Raw genomic sequence first — 24234 nt, 5'->3', positions numbered from 1 at the left:
GGATGGAGGGGGCAACAATGAGAAATTCATTCAACAAATTGCTAGATGAAACCAGCACTGGTCGCCTCTCAATTAAGCGGGATGTAATGAAATTAAAAATCATTAGATCGTTCACCACTGATGTATTGGGCTTATGGGGCTGTCAAAGCAATTTAACTAAGCCTGGGGGATGAGAGCAACCCCGATTGGAGATGACTGGTAGGGTCCGCAATGGCGGGATAGGCAGCGTCTTTGTGTCGCCAGGTTCCCTCCCAAACTCTAACCGTCCCCCCGCCCCCCACCTCCCTTCACCAACAATCTTTACTATCTTGGAATAACCGGAGAAAGAAAGTCTTCAGAAAGCCATCACAGGCTTGCAACTAAAATTATACACTCGCACCCCCCCCCCCCCGTCCTGTTCTCCAATCAAATACCGGTTACGATGGCGAGAGCGCCGTTCACTGAAATAAACATGTCACCGCCGCCTTGAAAAAATCTCTAAGCATCCTCCTCAACAAAATCTATAACTGGCAACAGAGAGCTGGGGAGGGGGTTAAAAAGGAGGTACCTGTCAAATATCTTTTTGGCTTTCAAGTGGAAGTTCAGTTTGGCCATTGCAAAAAGCCCGTGTCCATTTTCAGGACCTGTTCATGACCCCCTCTTCCCTCTTCCCTCTCAATGAGCTTCCAAACACGAACGTCCCGTTTACGTAAATAGTCTTCCTCCCATAATAATAGTTTTGGCTAAGCCACTGAAGCCAATGTGAGCCAGTTTGATGCAGTGGCTGATATTAAAATAAAAATGACTGCTTTTGTTTCCGATTTTTTTCGTAGATTATTCTAAACTCGATGCACAAATACCAGCCCAGGCTGCACATTGTAAAGGCTGACGAAAATAACGGTTTCGGTTCCAAGAACACCGCTTTCTGTACGCACGCTTTTTCGGAAACCGCCTTTATTGCGGTCACGTCCTACCAGAACCACAAGGTAAGATTCTCCAACGTGCTGGATCTGCACTGGGCCTACTCCCCCAGTCATATCTCTGCTATTTGAGATGCTGTTCTTACTAAGAACAAGGCTATGAGGGACTGAATTAGAGCTGTCTCTCATTAGGAACTTGCGGGTCTTTTTGGGCCTCACCGTTAACTCTAACGTATAGCTTTAGGACTGGACTTGAACTGTTAATTTGAGTCAGGATCAGCTACCTAGTCGATGGTTAAAAGATCACGATTGCATGTTGCTGCACAGTATAAAGCAATATTGCCCGCAGCATCTGGAAAAAATAAAATAGATTGACACCGGAATAGAAAGCCTACAAAGAACAAAAAGAAGTTTCAGACTCATAACGAACTAGTCCCAAAACTTCAACAGTCTCGCCTCTTTTCTGATGCTAGTGGTCCTGTTATGTATGTTGACTAATTTCTGCTCTTATTTTCACAACGTCCAGCCTTTACGCTTTATTTGGCCTATCAAGATATTTCACGCTCCTCCTGTAAGATGAAGTGGGGCACTTTAAGGGAACACATTATGCGTCATATGTGAAGTGTCTGGTCAAATTGTTAATTCCCACCTCTGTTGAAATAACGCCATAATTAGTTGAGAGTTACAGTTTTCTAGATCAACCATCACTTAGAGTTTGTGTCGTTTGAGAGACCTTAACCGTTTCTGTTAGAGGACCCTAATCAATCGCAGTTACGGATTCGTCGGTAGTTAGAAAGTGCAGAAAGCGCGTCTTCCGGTAAAAATTCGGCCAGAGGCTCTGTATCGGAAGCTGTTTACCTTCATAGCTGAACAATGGTGAAACAGAACTGAAATGTACAATTTTAATGAAAAAAATAAATTGTGCGATCCTGAAGTCCCAAGGTTTTGTAACGAAGGACTAGAGAATTGTTCCATAGAACCATGTATTTTAGTTTCGGGTGAACTCTTATTGCAAATATTCGTTTCTCCAAAGTGTACTCATTCACAAAGATCTGGAAACGAGGTGGAAACTTGAGCATTCCCGGAGAATGTTAGAATAATCACAGAACGGAATTAACTCAGTGAAGAAACATTCCAGCTCTAAAAATCAAGCCATCTGTAACCCAAATTTGTTTTAACCATTCAAGGATTTCTGCTCGCTCAGTTTCCCTAGCAAATGAGTCAAAGTGAATCAACAAACCTTCGCCTTAGTGTGAAACTGTCGTCCCCAAGCATTCAGGTAAACAGCAGGTAGCACCCATCCCGCATCAATTACAATTATTTGGAAAACGATCGCACAGAATGTAACAACATTGAGCATATTACATTTGTAACTTGTTAACTATCTTAAAATTACAAACTAATATTTCAAATATTAGGTTTTGTCTCCAGTTGCGTTTCTTTGATACTTTGAAATGCTGAATGAAAGATGTTCGGTGAAATTAGCAAGAAAACAACCGTGATAAATATTCTGTTCACGTTGCTCCAGAAATCGCCCTTTCCGATATACAATTTTTCTAAAATACAAATAGCGTCTATGTTTTTAGACTTGAAATCCAAACCGATTGCTCGCTGTTAGACATTAGTTTGGAGTGTGAAGTCTTTTTACATAAAATGTAAATTAGCTTTTTGGATCACAATATAATCCCCACAGATTGTCCTTCAGTTTACTTAAAGTGCTTTTATACTCCTAGTAAAAACCACGGATGCTCGAAATCAGAAGCAAAAACAGAAGTTGCTGGAAAAAAAGTTCTGAGGAAGTGCCACTGGACCCTAAAAGTTATTTCTGATATGTCTTCACAGATACTGCCAGGCTTATTGAGCATTTCCAGCAACTTCAGTTTTTGTCTAGACACCGACTTCGCGGTGTGTCTAATTATTTCTGTACATGGACACTCGTTTGACTTAAATTCACTTTAATCAGAAAATTCGGAGTTTTGGAAGTCAATAAAAAGGACTAATATGCAAGTTGAATATGGAGAATCGGTAGCTGTTGAAAATATTAGCCACCATTCGATCCAGTCAGAAACGAATAAAACAGTTGACTTTCCTGAAACGTCCACAAAAGTTGCAAATGGTGTATGCCTTAAATAAGGGAAGACTTAATGCTAGAACTAAACATGAGTCTTCATAAGGCGCACAGACGTGTCAATTCACACACCATGTGCACTTCAGTTGCGTGAAATAGTGCCCTTACACTTAACCTAGCAGTTTGTCAACTTTCTTTTATTCATTCACTGGATGAAGGCGTCCCCGGCCTAGGCAGCATTGATTGCCCATCCCAGAGCGCAGTTCAAAGTCAGCTACATTGCTATGGGTCTGGAATCTCATGTAGGCCAGATCAAACCAGGTAAGGATGGCAGTTTCCTTCCCAAAAGGATATTAGTGAACCAGATTTTTTTTTTAAACTGAGAATCGACAATGGATTCATGGTCATCATTAGACTCTTAATTCCAGATATTTTACTGAATTCAAATCCCATCATCTGCCATGGCGGGATTCGGACCCAGGTCCCCACAATATTATAGAACCAAGAACATAGAACATTACAGCACAGTACAGGCCCTTCGGCCCTCGATGTTGTGCCGACCTGTCATACCGATCTCAAGCTCATCTAACCTACACTATTATCTGGGTCTCTGGATTAACAGTGCAGCGATAATAGCACTAGGCCATTGTCTCACCCCAACTTAAATAATGACTATCCCAAGAATTTTTTTTTAGTAGTTGCAGCTTTATTCATTTATCGTCAATATGATACTCCTAAAGAGTGTAAAACAACAGGTTTTATATGGCCTGATTTTCAATCGGAAAGGACTAACTGAATGGAGTGCTGACCAGGGCGGTAGTTATATTAGCAGTAGCTCGCTCAGACCTGTGTTTGGGTCTGCCCCCTCACTTGATAGAGCCAATACTGCAAACTCAACCCAGCCTCCAACCAATTCAAACAAATGAGCTTTGGCCATTTCTGCTTGTACGGTATGTGGGATAAACAAATGTATATCTAAAAGCAAAATACTGTGGAAGTTGAAGGTCAAATTTTTTTTTAAAAGCTGGAAAAACTCAGTAGCCCTGGCAGCATTAGTGGAAAGTGGAAAATTGTTACAGTTTTGAGTCTAGTCCTGGACTTCTTTCTGCATTTCGCATGTCATACGTTAATTAGTGCAATGTTTAACTTTTAGCTTTGTTCTTTCTTTCTGCCTTGTTGGCAGCTTGTGTTATACATTATACATTTTCCACTATATTCTTGTACTTGAGTACACATACAATAAAATCAAAATCTAATCAGATTTCTTCAAGCCAGAAGGAGCATAACGGATTTGAAAAGTGATTCCGCCTATAAACAGATGCTACCAGACGTGCTGAGTTTCGTCAATACTGTGATTTTAATATGAACGAGTGTATATATATATTTGTAAAAGTGTGCGCGTTCGTTCTGTCCATCTTTGTGATAGATCTTTGAGCCAGGCTGACAACTATGCTGCTGAAAAGTCGAGCACTCAGTCTGCACTGAAACAGTCCTCTAAATATTGGTATCTGGTTCAACATTAAGAACGTAGGGAGAAAACACCCGCTTTCGTACAAAGTGCATTTTACTTCCATGTGACACAAAATATTCAAAACTAATTTAATTTCTAATTTAGATTACACAGCTCAAAATCGAGAATAACCCTTTTGCAAAGGGATTTCGAGGAAGTGATGACATGGAGCTGCACAGAATGTCCCGCATGCAAAGGTAAGACACACATATACACGTAAGTGAAGTGGTATTGAGAAGTCGAGCTAAAACAATTTTGCCTGGGATGCGATATCAATGAATTTGCATCAGTTTCGTTAATTCCATCACTTTCATTACAATGCTGCACATGCTTGCTGCATTTAAATGCTCTGACGTTTGGCGTTTGTATATGGACAAATCCAATTGTTGGTTGTTAGATGCAGGACAACGTTCATTACCGCATTGCGACCCTGTCAATATAATTAGATAGGCGCTAGCCTGGTGAAGAATGAAAAATAGAGATTTGCATTTCTGTAGCATCTTGAACGAACTCTAAATATCCCGAATCGTTTCACAAGCAATGAAAAGTGCTCACTGTTGTAATGTGGCGATTTAAGTAAAGATTAAAATGTGATTTTCTTTGAATCGCACACCGACCTTTTAATCGTTTCTTGTGTAAGAAACTAACAGTCAAAACGAAATTTGGAAAAGTCGAATGCTCTTTCCAGTCCAATATCGTGCCTTGGTACAATCATGTGAAATATGAGACTCTTGCGTGAAGGTGTTTTGCAACTGTAGCCAATCTTGGCCTTCAGTCTGCATTATGGAGGCCAGACTTTCGGAAGCGCAGTCCCAAATCCTGGCTATTGTCATTCAAAGATACAGATCGGCCGTTCGATGTCATTGTCTGTGAGCCCTAAGCCAAATCGGCTTCTGATGCAATTCGTTGCATTGGCTGAAAACCACAAGATCTTTATTTGAAACAACAGGAATCTTGGCGCCCAGAGTCCATTCGGCCGATCATACAAATTCTAACCCAGCGAGTGTGTAATCCAATTAGTTTCACACCCCCTCGCTTTTTCCTATAACATTTGCAAATTAAAATAGGCGGGTAAAAGGAACCCGGGAACAGGCATAACTACCTCTTCTAAATTGCTTCTTTTAAAAACAAAAGATTAGTTGTGATTTTTCAGAGAATCTTTCAAAACAACGGATGCAATATTTAGACCACGTTACGGTTGAGCTATAAGTACCAGCGGACGTGTTATATTTCTTTCCCCGTGGATTCAAGATATTTGTATTTTGTAATATGGTTACAGTAAGGAATACCCTGTGGTCCCGAGGAGCACGGTCAGACAACGTGTGGGTTCTACTGCGAATCATTTCAGTGGAGAAGTGCGAGTGTTGCCTGTGTCAAACAACCTGAACTCTCAGTACCAATGTGAGAACGGGGTTTCAAGTTCGTCACAAGAGCTGCTGCCTCCCAACCCGTACTCAGTCTGCCAGGAGCAGAGCCCTCTCTACCACTGCAGCAAAAGGAAAGGTGAGAATCAGCGCGCAATTTCCCTCAGAGCTTCTGTTGCTCTCAATGTGAATTTCCTCTCAGTGTCCCCCGCAAATGTTACCTCATCAAGAGCGTCAGAAATGAACTACTTCATCAGAGAGGGGGATGGGGAGAGGGTTCTGGAATAAATAGGGAGAGAGGGGGAGGCGGACCGAAGATGGAGAGAAAAGAAGATAGACGGAGGGGACAGTATAGGTGGGGAGGTAAGGAGGGGATAGGTCAGTCCAGGGAAGACGGACAGGTCAAGGAGGTGGGATGAGGTTAGTAGGTAGATGGGGGTGCGGCTTGGGGTGGGAGGAAGGGATGGGTGAGAGGAAGAACCGGTTAGGGAGGCAGAGACAGGCTGGAGCTTTTGTGCTCCCGAGATGCTGCTTGGCCTGCTGTGTTCATCCAGTTTTTGTTATCTTGGATTCTCCAGCATCTGCAGTTCCCATTATCTCAGAAATGAACTACTTTCCGGTCCTGGTGATGGTACCGAGCTCTGCATCTCATTACAGAGGAAACAACAGATTTCAAGAATAAACTGACAGGTTGTCTTCTGCCTCAAGACTTCCCACTGAGAGACCTAAACTGTCTCTTCTGTGGGTGGCTTCCCTGAGCAATGAGCTATCTGATCCTCTTGCGTGTCAAACAAATAAACAACTCTTTGAGCTTCACTGGCAAGCTGGAATGCTGTGACATGAGGAAGGCCTGCGATCTTCCCAGCTCTAGATTCACCTCACGCAGGCTGACCTTGTCAATGCTTCGTTTTACATCTGAAGTGCAATTTAGTCATAATTCATTGCATGGAAGCTGAAAGCAAGAGATTGCTTCTGTGTGCTCTCCAGTTCTGATCGCACGGTTATAGGAAAGATATTATCAAGCTGGAAAGGAGTAGGAAGAGATTTACTAGGATGTTGCTGGGTATGGAAGGTTTGATTTATCAAGAAAAGCTGGATAGTCTGGAAATTTTTTACTGGCACATAAGTGGTTGAGAGGCCCCCTGTTAGAAGTTTATAAAATAATGAGAGGTATAGGTAGATAAAAATATACTGTATCCACTGGTTGGAGATTCTAGAAATAGAGGCATAGACTGAGAATTTGGGCCAGACCATTCAGGAGACATGTTATGACAGTGGACGCTGGGCCAGTTGGTAATTTTGAGGCTGAGACAGATAAACTTTTGTTGAGCAAAGGTATTAAACGATTTGGGACAAAGGGAGGTACATGGAGTTAAGAGACAGATTAGCTTTGGTCTGAGGCTCAAGGGGTTGAATGGCCAAGTCCTGTTCTTATGATCAAATTATTTTTGAATAATATTAATGTAAAGGGGTAAATGTTGTTTTGGACTCTGGAGAGAAGTGAAATGGAAAAGAAAAACTGTGGATGCTGGAATTCTGTAACAACAACGGAAAGTCCTTGGGAAACTCAACAGGTCTAATGGCATTTGTGGCGAAAGAAACAATTAACATTTCAAGTCTGTTATGACTCTTCTTCAGAACTTCCAATGTTCAAGAGTCATGTTAGATTCAAAATATCAACTCTGTCTCCACAGATACTGCCTGGCCTGTTGAGTCTGTATAGCACTATTTATTGGGGTGAACTTTCCTGCCTTTTATTTTGAAAAGTGCTGTGGTGTCTATTCTATCCACCTGATTGTGTGGCATTGGTTTAACAGCTTAATTTTTAGAGATTGTAGAGAATGTGAGTGCAACTCTCACTCCATACTGTGTGGAACTATCACTGTGGACCTTTGTAATATCTTTACAGGACAAACTAAAACAATATGAAACACAATGAGAACGACCAGTGAAATATTTTATTCTAGTATAGACCTTTCTAAAACAAAAGACCAAAATTCTTAGCTTGGTGTCAACATGTAGACAAAGCTTCACCAACAGAGGATCATGATGAAGGGAGCTGGGAAGAATAAATTGAGTCTGATGAATTGGATAGTTGGAACATGACTATTAATTCTCACATTTTTAAAAATGCATTTATAGACATGGGGATCACTGGCTGGGTCAGCATTTATTGGCCATCCCCGGTTTCCCTTGAGAGGGTGCCTTTGAATTGTTGTGGTTTGATGCAGGGTAAACACATAATGCCAATAGGGAGGGAGTTCAAGGACTTTGACCCAGGGACACTAAAGAACAGCAATGTGTTTCAAAGACAGAATGGTGATTGGCTTGGAGGGGAATTGGCAGATGGTGGATTGGCAGATATACCATATAACCACTGCTTTTGTCTACCAGATCACAGAGAGGATTTGGAAGGTGCTGTCAAAGGGTACTTGGTGCAATTTGTAGATGATGCACACTGCTGCTTTTGAGTATTGGTGGTGAAGGGAATAAATATTTGTGGATGTGGTGCTAATCCAGCAGGTCACTTTGTCCAAGGTGGTTTCAAGTTTCTTGGGTTTTGTTGGAGCTGCACTCTTCTAGGTAAGCAGGGGCATTCCATCAAATTCCTGACTTGAGCCATATAAATCAGGAGGTGAGTTAAATGCTGCAAGATTCCTAGCTTCTGACATGCTCGTGTATACGCAGTAGTTTTAGAGGTGAACCATCTGGTCAATGGTAATCCACAGGATGTTGATAGTGGAAATTCAGTGATGGCATGGTAACATCATTAAATATAATGGTTACATCCTCTGTTGTTGGAGATGGTCCTTGCCAGGCACATTTATGGCTTGAATATTCTTTGCCACTTGTCAACCCAAACCTGGATGTTGTCCTGGTCTGGCTGCATTTGTATTTGAATTGTAACTTTTAGACTAGTTTGCCTGAAGTTAATTCTAATTCAGCTCAGTCAGTCTGATAGAGGGGAAATTTCAATCTAAGGTCCATGGGAAAACTAATCCTGGTTAAAGAAAACTTTTCAGTCTCAGGCCAAGATGAGTTTAAAGACCTTTCTCAAGTTCTGAATTTTTGAGTTAAGAAATATGGTAACTTCTTAGTTATAGGAAACTAGTAGTATATTAGATTTAGGAATAGATGGAAAATAGGTGATATATATACATATTGCATTGAGTTTTAAACATGTAACACATTCTTAAAGGAGGAAGAACTGTAATAATTTTTTGACTATTCATATTTATGCGTATAGAGCAGAATAAAGTCATTTAGTTTGCTGTTGCCTTCATTTGCTTCAAATTGTTTTCATCTGTCCTGCAAAGATACAAAAGTTTATGATCAGATCTCTGGAGTGGGCTTGAACACATTATCTTCTAACTCAGAAGTGGGTCTTTAAGTCTTATGTGATTTTGCGATGTACATCCATGACATTACTGGTTAACTGTTTATTAGGACAGATCAGAAAAGGTTGGCATCCAGATAAAGCAAGTAATAAGGAATGCCTAATGGAATTTTGACACTAAGGTCAGTGGAGTGTTGGATAGTGATGAAGGATGCTGTAGGTTGCAGAGAGACATAGATAAGCTGTAGAGCTGGGCTGAGAGGTGGCAAATGAGGTTTAATGCAGACAAGTGTGAGGTGATGCACTTTGGTAGGAGTAACCGGAAGCCAAAGTACTGGGCTAATGGTAAGATTCTTGGCAGTGTAGATGAGCAGAGAGATCTTGGTGTCCATGTACATAGATCCTTGAAAGTTGCCACCCAGGTTGACAGGGCTGTTAAGAAGGCATACAGTGTTTTAGCTTTTATTAATAGAGGGATCGAGTTCCGGAACCAAGGGGTTATGCTGCAGCTGTACAAAACTCTGGTGCGGCCGCATTGGGAGTATTGCATACCGTTCTGGTCACCGCATTATAAGAGGGATGTGGAAGCTTTGGAAAGGGTGCAGAGGAGATTTACTAGGATGTTGCCTGGTATAGAGGGAAGGTCTTACGAGGAAAGGCTGAGGGACTTGAGGCTGTTTTCATTAGAGAGAAGAAGGTTGAGAGGTGACTTAATTGAAACATATAAAATAATCAGAGGGTTAGATAGGGTGGATAGAGAGAGCCTTTTTCCTAGGATGGTGACGGCGAGCACGAGGGGGCGTAGCTTTAAATTGAGGGGTGAAAAATATAGGACAGATGTCAGAGGTAGTTTCTTTACTCAGAGAGTAGTAAGGGAATGGAATGCTTTGCCTGCAATGGTAGTTGATTTGCCAACTTTAGGTACATTTAAGTCGTCATTGGATAAGCATATGGACGTACATGGAATAGTGTAGGTTAGATGGGCTTGAGATCGGTATGACAGGTCGGCACAACATCGAGGGCCAAATGGCCTGTACTGTGCTGTAATGTTCTAATGTTCTAAAAACATGTTCAAAAATTCTATGTACAGTCTGGTCTTTTTCGTTAAAGAAAGACGCCAATGCATTGGAAGCAGCTCACTGAAGGTTTACTAAACTAATGTCTGGAATTGGTTTGTGTCTTATGAGTAAAGCTTGGACAGGCTAGGCTTGCATTCGCTGGAGTTTACAAGAGTAACTGGTGACTTGATTGAAACACATAAGATCCTGTGGGATCTTGAGAGGCTGTCTGTAAAAAAGATGCCTGCTCTTGTGGGACAATCTAGAACTAGGGGTCACTGCTAAAAATAAAGGCTCTTTTTTTAAGACTGAGATAAGGAGAATTATTTTGTTAGTAGGTTGTGAATCTTTGAAACACTCTTCGTCAAAAGGCAACAGAAGCAGTGTCTTTGAATATTTTTAAGCAGCAGTAAACTGATTTCTGATAAGCAAGGGATTGAAAGTGGAGCAATCAGATCAACTATGATGGCTCAACGGGGTAAGTGGCCTAATCCCGCTCCTAATTCTTTTTTGTTTACAAATTTATTGATTTAACAAAATTAATGTTTCTCATAACTAAGTAATGTTTGTGCTGTTTTCTACTGTGATTGCTTATTAATTGAAATCTTATTCTGTTCTGATTTATTTTTGGAAGCAGTAGACGAAGATTGCAACTCGACAGAACATCCATACAAGAAGTCATATATTGAAAGCTCGCCTCCAGAGGATGACCCATTCTACAGGTCCTCAAGTTACTCCCAACAGCAAAGTCTTACGCCCTCTTATAGGACTGACTCAGCACAGCGACAAGCATGCATGTATGCTGGCTCAGCAGCAGACACAGATCCCAGTGCCAGGCTTGATGATATTAATTGTAACACTTGGGCCACTGTTCCCTCATACAGCAGCTGCACAGTTACAACAATGCAACCCATGGACAGATTGCCCTACCAACACTTTTCAGCACATTTCACATCAGGCCCGTTAATGCCTCGCATCTCTGGAGTCACCAACCATACATCTCCACAGATAGGGGACACTCACAACATGTTTCAACATCAGAGCTCAGTTTCGCATCAGCCCATAGTTCGGCCATGCGGCCCTCAAGCTGGGATCCAGTCTGCAAGCAATCTTCAACCTGCTGACTACTTGTATCCACATGGCATGTCAAGAACCCTCTCACCCCATCAATACCATTCAGTACCTGGAGTGGGTATAGTGCCTGAATGGACTGAGAACAGCTAATTCAAAGAAATCTCCATTAATCTGACATACATGAATGTTTGCGTTATGTAGGACATTGTTTCAAGCAATATTTAAAACAACCAAACCTGACAGTACTTTTCAAGTGATAAAACTTCATATAATGACATTATATTTGATATATTCTTTCAATCCCCACTCCATCATACTACTTATCTGAATGAAATTGAAATTGGTTATTAACGTAAAACAAAAGTGAAGGGTTCCATCTGGTGGATGTTTCTCTGCATTGTATGGTCTATATTCATCAGAATGTTGCATGTTTGTTGTTGGACAATCAGAAACATCAGTAATATGTATGCAGTCCATCATAAAGTTCCCCATTTTGTGCCAATCTTCTATTTCCATTTTGTTCTCAGCATAAATACATGCTGTAAAGGTGAAGAGGAATGAATGTGGAGTTTTTTGGGTAGTTATCATGACATTTATTTAATAACTATTTCAAAATGTTGCTAATGGGGTCCATGGTGAGATACATCAAAAACTGTTCATGGTACTACTGCTTAGAACATTACTCTTTGTTAAATAACCTTTTGCTACATGCAGAGCTTTAAAATTTCCAAGATAGCTGCCTGACAAAACAATCCTGAAGAGATCTATGCACACAACTAAGGCGCTGGAGGGAGGTGAATCAATGTCTCCTGTACCATCAAGTTAATATTTATCAATACTAGGTGACTAAAAGCAAAAGTAGGAATATTACGTGACTAATATTTGATTAAATTTATTTTTATATAAAGTAATATCAAGCACACAAACAGGAGCAAATGATCTGAAATGAGCATTTAATTTCAATAATGTAGAAGATCCACCACTTACCTCACCTATCCTTTCTCATTCATTGGTTGAGAATTGAAATAAACTTCAGAATCCAAAAAGATATCATTTACATCCAAAAATCTGAATGATGTTGAGAACACATTATTGTTTCAATAAGGAGGCATGTACCCTGTACTTCAGAAGAAATTTAAGGTGATGGTACTTGCTTTGTTCATTGAACAGGTTGGAGAGCATAGGGGAATGTGCAGTCCATTAACAGATAACCCGATTTCTGGATGTATATAACAATGTAACAACTCAACATCAGTACATGCAAATTAATGGATGTACATAATGGAGAGCCCATAGACAGTCTTTGTTTCACATACAGTAAATGTTTTATACAGGTACCCAATTTTAGCTATTTTGATCATGTGATGTGTAGCATCAAGCTTCTGTCTCCACATTTGGTCAATATAAGTGTTTACATCCTAACGCAAAGAATAATATTTTAAATTATGTATCAAGCAATAAGTAGTTGTTTATTCAACATAAACAAAGTGCAGAAATTGCTTGTATTAATTATCAGTGTTCTTCTGGTGAATAGTATTTATTGTTGGACAACCTAAAAAGTCCTTGTTTTTGGAGTATTAAGAATGATTTATTCTTAGAGAAAAGTTGTTATAGAAGTGTGGTTGGAAGTCCTTTGGTGTATAAAAGAGATGAATCAATTAAGTTTCGTTGTAAATAAAACACAGTGTATATACTGACAAGAAATAACTTCAGATACTATTTTTGAGCGATTTACCTTTTCTCTGACACCGTGTTCTAAATCTATCCATTAAAATAGGGATTTGTCATGAATGGGTTAACTAAGTCAAACATTCATTCCTGTAAAATATTGTAAAATTCAAGTCTCATGATTTCAAACATGTACAGAAAATATAGTGAAATCACTTCCATTTCATTAAATGTTATTAATGTGCAAATATAAATATTTGCCTTCGTGCTTGTGGGTTCAATTTGAATGATGCTACATCAATTAGTAGTGACTTTTAAAGATAACAGGTCATTAAGTACATTGTTTGCAAATGTCTCTGTATTTAAGGTTCTCAGTAAATCCTATAAGCGCAGTTATCACCAAAACCTTATATCATGATGCATTAAACCAGCTTCAAAATTGAACACCACAGACCCAGCAATGATCTACTTACATCACTACATTTATTGTGTGCTATTGCCTTCTGTGGCTACATGTGTAATGTGACTGTTCTCAGTGAAGGGCAATTATATCAATAATTTTTTTTAGGCTGTATCAGTTTTGAACTGTACTTTGATATGAAAAGCACTACAATGGGAAAAAAAACACACTAATAATAAATAATCCTTGTTTAAAATAAATACAAGAGTGGTCCTTCTAAAATAATCAGTCACAAACATCCAGTTAATAAATACATAAAATATTTGCTACAATCTTAAAAGCATAGCTAACAGTCGAAATTCTATTCTCACAGGCTACTATACCATAATATGAAATAGTATTGCTGTGCTTGACTGAAATTTGTAATTAACTGTTGTTTCAAATTGATTAGTTGAAGTATAGAATAGTTATTGCACTACTTGTCAGCCATTCCACTAACTTTGACTGCCTGTATAATGTAAATAATATTGGGCACAAATTACATTGCTAGTTGCTGACAGAACTCAAATCCACAACGGGAACTGTAGACACGCCTAAGCAATCTTTACAGAGTATTTCAGACCTGCCAAAAGTGACAATTTAATATTCATACTTAAGCTAACCTTAGTCTTCTGCCACAAAGACACAAGATGTTTTTAATCACTGTGTTTAGGTTTTGATTTTCCATAGATTAAAAGTTTAAGACTTAATCATTCACCAAACATAAGTTAGAGAGCTATAACTGATTTTAAAATTGTATTATTTGCAAAATACAACATTTTTAAAACTTTATTGTACTATTTTTATAATATACATTTATCTGCATTAAAAATAGCAGATGTAGCCAGTACACTCAGTACCCTTCTGCCCTCTATGGCCCTACTCTTAAAATAGCAAAATGTAAGCATCAACATTAACTTGCCATAATATAACATTAATAAAGAACTGGATACTCATTCAATACTTTGTAAAATATATGTCTTTAAGAAGATGTGTACGCTCTGCTATGTGGCAGCAAAAATTCTCTGCTGCTCATGAGATATTTGAGTATAGCGTTTCAAACAAAACATTGATGCAAAGCCTGTCATGAAAATCTACATTTTTGAAATGACTACATTCTTCACAAGTAAGTGGTAGAAATGTGAAAACTAAAGGACTTTTTTTAACCAAATGTTGGATGAAGTGTGACACTTGATTAAACACTCCTGACAAAAAATTATTTAACTTAAACTCCAAAGATGTCAGACATGCTGTTTAAATCCCTCTTCCCAGAATCATGTGCAGCCTCCACTTCTTTACCAAGTAACTATTATTCATATGTGATATTTAGCAGCAGGCTATTCAACCAGAATTTTAGACTCAAACACAAAATGTACTGAAGTTGTAGTCCTCATTGGTCTTCTGTGTGGCAAGAAATCATTGATCATGTGCCTCTGTTTTGTATGCTGTCTATTTCCATCAGTGCTGCCTCTGCACAATCCCCATGATCTGCTGGTAGGACTGCATCACAAATGTTGAAGTGCTCAAAACTGTCAAGGTGATCTTCCTGGAAAGCCAACTGCATTGTGTTGGTCATGTTATCCAGAAGGACAAAAGTCATTTACCAAAATTGTGTTGTACAAGAGCCACTGGTAAACAAAATTGAGGGGATGGGGAAGGCAAAAATAATTCAAAAACTCTCTGAAGAAGTCTGGTTCTTCTTCCACGAGTGGAATGCACAGGGTGTAGAATGTGACTTTTGAAGATGCAACTTTGGAATTGTTGTGGTCACCTTTGAAACTGAGTGAAGAGACTTGTTTGGCAAGAGAATCAATATATCGCTGCCTTAAAATATTTAAGGATGCCTGCCTTTACTTTCCTTAAAAGGCAAAGAGTTCCAAGCTTAGAGAACTACAACAGAAAATTGATTCTTCTCATCTATGTCTTAAAAAAGTGAAATTTTGAAACAGTGCCCTGTATTTCTGGACTCACCCACAATAGAAAACATCCTTTCCAATTCTAAAGTGTGAAGCTGGATGAACACAGCAGGCCAAGCAGCATCTCAGGAGAACAAAGGCTGACGTTTCGGGCCTAGACCCTTCATCAGAGAGGGGGATGGGGAGAGGGTTCTGGAATAAATAGGGAGAGAGGGGAGGCGGACCGAAGATGGAGAGAAAAGAAGATAGGTGGAGAGGAGAGTATAGGTGGGGAGGTAGGGAGGGGATAGGTCAGTCCAGGGAGGACAGACAGGTTAAGGAGGTGGGATGATTTTAGTAGTTAGGAAATGGAGGTGCGGCTTGAGGTGGGAGGAAGGGATAGGCGAGAGGAAGAACAGGTTAGGGAGGTGGGTACAAGCTGGGCTGGCTTTGGGATGCATTGGGGGGAGGGCAGATTCTTAAAGAAGGAGACTAAAATTGTGCACAGTATTCAACATGAGATCTCAATTATACTCTGTATAACCAAAGGATAACATCTTTACTTCAATGTACAATTTTTCTCACAATAAAAAATAGCATTCTCTTAATTTTCTTAATTACTTGCTGTACCTGCATACGAACTTTTAGTGATTCATGTATCAGAATACATAAATCCCATTGTAGTTCTTCATTTAAGTCACAGTCTAATTTTAATTCTTCTTGTCAAAATGATATATTTCACATTTTCCACATCATACTCCAACTTCCAAATTTTTGTCTACTTTATGCAATCTATCTATATTGATCTGCAACCTCATTATGCCCTTTTCATAATAGACCTTCCTACTCATCTTTGTGTCATCTATAAATTTGGCTACCATAGATTACTCCCATCATCCATGACTTTGATATGAATTGTAATCTGTTGAGCTCACAGCACAGACCCATGCAAGATCCTACTTTCACACTTTATTAATCAGAAAATGATCTGTTTTTGCAAACTATATTTTCTGCCAGCCTGTCCATCTTCTATTGATACTAGTACGTTACCTCAACACCATGAGCTTCTAGCGAGTTTTGAGAAGATTTGTAGCTCAGGTTGAGGTTCTGGATGTGAGTTTGCTAACTGAGCTGGAAGGTTAGTTTTCAGACGTTTCGTCACCATTCTTGGTAACATCATCAGTGAGCCTCCGGTGAAGCGCTGGTGTTATGTCCTGCTTTCTATTTATCGGTTTAGGTTTTCTTGGGTTGGAGATGTCATTTCCTGCATTGGTGATGTCATTTCCTGTTCTTTTTCTCAGTGGATGGTTGATGGGCTCGAAATCAATGTGTTTGTTGATGCAGTTCCGGTTGGAATGCCATGCTTCTAGGAATTCTCATGCGTGACTCTGTTTGGCTTGTACTAAGATGGAGGTGTTGTCCCAATCAAAGTGATGTCCTTCCTCATCTGTATGTAAGGATACTAGTGATAGTGGATCATGTCTTTTTGTGGCTAGTTGATGTTCGTGTATCCTGGCTCGGATAGCTTGTTGCCTGTTTGTCCAATGCAGTGTTTGTCACAGTTCTTGCAAGGTATTTTGTGAATGACGTTCGTTTTGCTTGTTGTCTATATAGGGTCTTTTAAGTTCATTAGCTGCTGTTTATGAATAGAAAGCAGGACATAACACCAGCCCTTCACCGGAGGCACACTGATGATGTTACCTAGAATGGTGACGAAATGTCTGAAAACTAACCTTCCAGCTCAGCGAGCAAACTCACATCCAGAACCATGAGCTTCTATCTTGCACAATAGTCTTTCATGTGGCACCTTGTCAATTTTTTTTTGAAAACCAAGTATAATATACCAATAGAATCCTTTATCAGCTTTTAATTCCCTGTTCTCAGTTCTGAGAGATCAGCACTTACTTTTCTTAATTGTTTCCTTTGCAGATTCCTGAAGAAAATCTCACCATTCACTTTTACATTTATAGCTACCCTTCTCTTTCACTCTAATAGTTTTCTCCTGCCTGATATTTTAGTCATTCTTAATCATCCTTTATATTATGACCAAGCATCTGACATGTCATTTAGCTGTGCACAATTATGCGATGATTTGTCCTTAACTTTGATGCTTTCTTTAAGTTCTTCAGTTAACTAAAGTTGGTGGGCCTTCTCCATGGAATTTTTCGTCACAATAGGTTTATACTTATTTAGAATATGCTGAAATATTGCAATAAATATCTGAGGCTGCTTCTAGCCAATTTCCAGGTTCACTTGGATCAGCTCAGCTTTCATGCCCACACAGTGGCGCAGAGTGATAGAGTCACAAAGTATAGAAGAGGCCCTTCAGCCAATCGAGACTGTCAACCTATCTACATTAATCCCACCTTCCAGCACTTGGCCCTAGTTTTGAATATTATGGCATTTCAAGTGCTTATCCATGTATCTTTGAGGTTATTAATTAAGCCTGTCTCATTACCCAATATTAAGTTGATTATAACTTGTTATTCCTTGTCCCAGAACGTATTGCTTTATGAAACTAAAGCATTCTTTCTACAAAGTGATAAAGCAGTTCACCTTGACATTGGCATCTCCTCCAGCTCCCACAACTTTTCAAATTGTGTTATTTTGGAGGCAGGTACAAATAGGAAATGTTAAAAAAAAGCATCTTCCTTCTTTCCTCACCTAATTCCCTTATTCACTAAACTCACAGATTTATTCCCTGTTCCACTGTGCTCTGTACCAATGTATTTAATCTCTCCTGTTAGTACCGCTGAGCTTCTAATGACCCAACTTTTTGGCAGCTAGAGAACAACTTTAGGCCAGGTATTTAAATAACTAGTCTATGATGTTCACCTACAGAATTTGTTTATACCTGGCCAATACTGGAAGAGAATTACAACAGTAAATTTAAATTAAATATCAATTGCAAGCAAGTGGCACTGGATTCTATGAAAAGAATTAGCACTTGAAATGAATATAAATGACTCACTAACTTATTAAACTCTCAGATCTGCACTCTGCTCCACTTTCATTTAACTGTCGAAACACTACAGCCAAAGTTGAACCTGTGTCTATACTCAATGTTTAAAACCAGTTGATGTCATTAGGTGGTGCATGACTCTGTGACTATGACTATGACAGTGATCTAAAGGAGAAATCTGTGGTTCATTTTAATAGAAAATGGAAAAAAAAATCTTCCTACAACAATTCTATCTAGACATAATAAACCTATGATTTAATTGATGAAGTATTTATAATGCTGAGTTTACAGCACGAAGAAAAACAAATAATCAGATGGATATTGGCGGTTTAGAAAAATCAAGTTTCAATCTTAGCCTGGCAGAAGGATAACGCTTTCCATCCAGGAGAACAGCTTTTGTCTAGCTGTGGAATAATTTGTTAGGTTGGTAAAATTACCAGATTGTGACAGTTTGTAGAAACTGGAAAGGAAGCAGATTAGGAGAAAGTAGAGCATTTTCAAATTGCTCCACAGGGTAGTTAGAAGACCAAGAAGTGAACTGATTGAAATGCATAAGATTCTGAAAAGGCCAAACAGGGTTAACACTGTTATTTCTCCAGGCTGTGGAGTATAGAACAGATTTTGACAACCTCAGCGTAAGATGTCACCCATTCAGGACTGAGATGGAACTTTGGAGTTGTCTGCCTGGAGGGCTGTGAGCCTCATTGTTGAATGTAATCATGCTAGATATTAATAGGTTTTTCATCTCTTATATCGTCAAGTGATATGGATAATGTGCAGTGTTATGAACCAGATGAAACCCCCTCAGAATGTACTAAGAAGATAGCCAAGACCTGAATGTTTTGTTATCTTAAAGGAAAGTGTAAGGCATTGCATTCCAGGTGCAATTCGATTCATCAAATCACTTGACTTTAAGTAAAACAAACTTTATTTTTACACTCCAGTTAAAAAATAGACAAAATAAAATTAAAGAAAAGAATTGGCTTAATTGTAACTTTATTGAAATGCTTAGGAAAACAATAATATTTTAACTACTACTAACTCACTGTTCCAATATGGTAACGTCCCATAAACACACCCTTGGCGAAGGCAAATTCAGTAAAATGGGATTGGCTCACATGCAATTCTAACAGCATGAAGAGAACTCCAGCTTCTGGCGCTAACACAGAGAGGAATAAGAGTTTTACAATCAGCTTCAAGGCCCTAGCAACTACATAAAGCTAAAACAAAAAAATCCCGTTTCTGTGGGAGCTTGAGCCCTCCCATTCAGGCTACTTTTATTGTTCCAACTTTCAAAAACACCCAAGGCTTCACAAGCTATTTACATCTTCACAGCTGTCAACTAAATCTGAGGTAGAGGATCAACTCGTATTATATTGAAGTTGCAGTAGATTTGAAGGGCTAATTTGCTTTTTCTGCTCCTATTTCTTACATGTTTATGCTCTTCGTTAGTTGGAAATATCCTGAGGGCATGAAAAGTACTAACAAGATAAGTTAGGGTCGCTAAACAATTTCCACTAGATGGGGATTCTGGAACTCAGGGATATCATCTGATAATTAGGATCGGTTCATTCAGAAGGTATGTTAGGGAGTCCTTCTATGCACAAAGGGTGGGAGAGTTTTGGAACCCTCTTCTACAAACAGCAGTGAGTCTGGGTCAGTTGTTGATCTTAAAATCTGAGACAGATAAAATAAATATTAAGGGATATTTGCCAAAAGCAGTATATGGAATTCGGCCACAGATTAGCAATAACTTCATTAAATTATTGAATAGACTCAAGGATCTGAATGGCCTACTCCTTTAGATGTGGACAAGTGACGTTTCCTGATCTAAGTTTTTTTTTAACACAAATGTCCCATATTAAATTTTGAAATACCAAGTAAAATACACTGAAAGCTTGATGATTTTTAGCTCAATTTCCCATGGGAATTTCGTTATAAAGAATAACTAGCTTCAATTTTTTCAATGCTGTGTATGTAGCCACTGAAGCACATGAGATGAAATCTAGATTGAAAGTTTCAATAAAAACAGGTTATGATGTATAACTGCATGAGGATGTTGCCAGAATTGGAGGGTTTGAGCTATAGGGAGAGATTGAAGACTGGGGCTTCTTACCCTGGAACTTTGGAGGCTGAGGGCTGACCTTATAAAGATTTATAAAATCATTAGGGACATGGATAGCATGAATAGACGAGGCCCTTTTCCCAGAACTAGATGGCATATGTTTAAGGTGAAATGGGAAAGATTTAAAAGGGACATGAACTGCAACTTTTTCATGCACATGATAGTGTGTGTATGGAATGAGCTATCAGAAGAGGTGGTGAGGGCAGGTACAATTACAACATTTAAAAGGCGTCAAGATGGATACATGAATTGAAAGGGTTTTGAGGCGCATGGGCAGAATGCTGTCAAATGGGATCATCAGTTTAGGATATCTGGTCAGTGCAGACAAGTTGCACAAATAGTTTGTTTGTTCACTGTATAACTCTGATTCTGGAAGCCAATCAAACAGACATATTAGGAGTGATGAAACCATTAATAAAGAAAGCATATCAGCTTAGGAAAATGTTAAGTTAAAACTATTCATCAACCACAGGCTTCAATGAGGAAAGAGATGTATGTGTACAGTATGTGATTATAGAACCAAATGAGGGGGAAGCACATATTATACTTTAAGGAGGCCTACGGCAGCAGGTGGTAATGGTGAAGGATGACACTGAAGAGGGGGGTTCAAATAGTCAAGTGGACTCTTTCTGAAATGTAGTGTGTCTTTGTCAGAAAGAAGGCTTCGGGAGATAGGAAGCGCCAGACAAAGCTTCAACCGTATGTGAACCACAGATTTAATTACGTGTAATAATTCTGTTTTCCTTGCTTAACCTCAATTCCCCTTCACGTTTGTGAACTTTATGCTAGTGGTATAAAGAAAATCTGCCTTGTGGTTTAAACTGTTACATTGTTTGCCCTTTGAGGAGTTTGCTCTAAATATTCATCCTTCAGTTAATGCCTAGATCTGGTTGCTTGGTTAATTGTTATTCAGAGAAACTTGCTATGTCCAATATTTTGTACATCACAATAGTGACTACAATTTCAATGTAATTCATTGGCTATAAACAAGTTTGGAATGCAATCTGCTATGGAATATATTATATTCAAGTCTTTTTACCAAGGAATCAAAACATTGAACAGAATATATCCCTTAAGCGTGCAATTAGAAAATCTAACTTTAAAGGATAATACACATTGTTTGCATAAGCATGACTAGTCACTAATTACCAACAAAGTTCATGTCACTGAAAGCTTTTACCAAAGTTGGAAGATCTGACTGGCCTAAAGATAACACATCCACCCTGTTAGCTATATTTTTATATTCACATAATTATTTACCCATGTTTTAATTGATAATATGAGAATTTCCAGATTCAATGCTGAGGACTTGTAGAGTAATTCTCTCCCAATTATATATGTTATGCCATTACGTCTGCTAAGTCCATTCTGCCAGTTGGACAGCAAGTATCCAGGGATGTGGACGTAGTGACTGTAAGGTATGATTCGACAATATTATATCAGGCTGTTGGCTGATTGGTCTGCAAAATAGCTCCCCCAGTTTTGACACTAGACTACAGACATTGGCAAAAAGTATTTTGCAGACTTGATTGGGTTGCATTTGCCTTTGACATTTCCAATGCCTATGATGATGCTGAGTTATCCATCTGGTTTCATTCCTTTGAAATGCTCTCATGATATGGATGCAACTTAAAGTCTGCTGGGCCATTTTAAAGTGCTTTAAGAATTAGCCTCATTGTTGCCATACCAGGTAACTTTGGCAGAGTTCCTTCCCTCAAGGATATTAGTGAACCAGATGATTTTATTTTACGCTATTTCTGAAGAAATAGGAACTAATTGGTAAATCAATGTACATCTGAGGCACCATATGTTGCTGCAGTCAGGTGCTGAGTAACAATCTATCACTCCATCAGCCACATGGAGGACTGTAAGAAATATGCTCAATAAATCTCCAGCTTTTTGAGTCATGAAGTACGATTCTTTTGAACATCTGGGAGCAAGAAGACAACACACTTATAAAACACTGGGAAAGACTGATGCATTTTATTTTCAAATAAAACAGATGCATCAAACCAACAAAACTTGGTTCTTTAGAACCTTTGGGACCGATTTCCTTTGAGAGGTGTAAATTCTTTTGGCTTCCATATTTCCCCAGAGCTGATTATTGACTATGATACAAGATCTCATAGGTTTAAACAGTTTCTTGCATTCATTTGGAGTTTACTATATAACATTGAATAATCAATTATAAAGCAATTCTGGCATTACATTATTGTACAACACAGATTCAACATTTATCACCATGAGTTCAAACACCAATTTGAGAAATATTTAGTGCTTTATCTGTAAATTGTGCTTTCTACAATAGAGGAAAAAAATTGCTTCCTTTGACAATTAATGAATATAACAAGATTTCTTCATTATTCTATAAATGCACTCTATTTATGTAAGGTGTTAAAAATTCTTTGTAAATTATTATGTTGGTAAGGTGGAAGACATCTGCCTTGCAGCAAGTGTATCTGATTAAAATATCTTATTTTTGTTAAAAATATAACAAGTGAACTTGCCTCCTACTGTTAAACTCATTAAAGAAAGCAGCCCGCATTGTACTTTTCATTTACAAGGTTTCATGTTTAGAATTAGGACTAGATTTATTGTCATGTGTACTGAAGTGTAGGAATACAGTGAAAAGTGTAGAAAGTCAACATTCTACAGCACCATAAATACTTTAAAAACAAAATATGTTTTTAGAGCAGTTATTCTGCTAGCACTGTGCCTCACTGAGTATTATACATGCAGCTGTTGTCAATAAGTGCCTCCAGCCAATCTTCTGAATGTTCTTCCTGCAACTCCTACCCAAACCTGAGAAATCTGTAATGAGTAGCAACTTCCCTGCTTCAAAAAGATACAGTTCAATCCATGTAGTATTAAACATGAATATTAATATCATTCTTGCACAATATTAATCTAAACTTCATGTGAATATCTATCCAATATAATCTAAGCTGGTAAGATTTAAACTTCAGTAGTAATTTTGTCTTTTTGGGTAAGCAAAAAGTAGATAATGTTGGATCAACTGACCATTATATAATTTCCCCTGAGTTTCATTTTGTTTGATTTCTATGGGCTGAACTGACAGTGCACCTTTTATACCATTGTCCAAAAGCCGGAGAATCAGAACTATGCTTTAGTTACTGGGCAGAATTTGCGTTTGAATTTTAACAAATGGATTGAATGAAATTAAGTGGAAAATAATTGCAGTGTGGCGATATTAATAGCTGCACTCTATTTATGGCTCGAGCTCTTTTTATGCTTGCTCAGAGGGCTGTACACTAAAGCAGTGTGCTCCTGCACTGTTTATTCAGCAGATTTTTAAATGCTGCTGGGCTCAACGCAACTGAGGAAATAATCACAAAGAAGTGAAATATTCCACTTACGCCTAAAGTCTCTCAAGAATTAGCTTTGCTGGACGGTGTGCAAGGAGTTTCCTTGGCGATCCCTTGTTTCACATCCTTTGCTTGAATTATCAACACAAGGAAATAATTCTTCTGTCATAGTCTACATATTTTAGAATGTTACTCATTAACGCATTTTAGTTGCTAACAGTGTTTTGTTAAGTGGGTACTTATTTTGAATCTCTGTTGCATCATAAATCTCTCATATCGTCCAATATATCCTGAATGGACTCTAAGAGGCATATTTAATTATGTTTCCTTCATGTTCAAATGTGAGTGTTTACTGACAAAACATTGATACAGTAACTATTGTATTGCAATGAGTGAGTATTAAGTAAGGCAGCTTTGTGTGCTCCAATGTTCTATGAGTTTAGTTGACAGCTCTGGTAAGTTGTATACTTTTGAGTTTTACCTCTGTATTATTTCATATATTTAATTCT

The 24234-nt window shown here is 38.6% G+C and overlaps 1 protein-coding gene across 6 annotated transcripts in view; it reads left to right on the top strand.

The window, feature by feature from the left end:
- Window positions 1-13168, top strand: part of tbx5b (T-box transcription factor 5b) — a 72959-nt gene extending 59791 nt beyond the window's left edge. For 5 of the 6 annotated variants that reach the window (XM_048555750.1, XM_048555748.2, XM_048555749.1 and 2 more), the window contains exons 6-9: window positions 813-965; window positions 4583-4674; window positions 5757-5980; window positions 10871-13168. In XM_048555750.1, the coding sequence (XP_048411707.1) occupies window positions 813-965; window positions 4583-4674; window positions 5757-5980; window positions 10871-11460 (1059 nt within the window). In that variant the 3' untranslated portion in view covers window positions 11461-13168. The remainder of the gene's footprint in view (window positions 1-812; window positions 966-4582; window positions 4675-5756; window positions 5981-10870) is intronic. The other variant, XM_048555752.1, reaches the window with a different exon arrangement.
- Window positions 13169-24234: the final 11066 nt, after the last annotated feature.

The sequence above is a fragment of the Stegostoma tigrinum genome, chromosome 26 (genome assembly GCF_030684315.1).
Source record: "Stegostoma tigrinum isolate sSteTig4 chromosome 26, sSteTig4.hap1, whole genome shotgun sequence".
Lineage (NCBI taxonomy): Eukaryota > Metazoa > Chordata > Chondrichthyes > Orectolobiformes > Stegostomatidae > Stegostoma > Stegostoma tigrinum.
The sequence above is the reverse complement of the archived record's forward strand: the minus strand, read 5'-3'. Positions and strand labels throughout refer to the sequence as shown.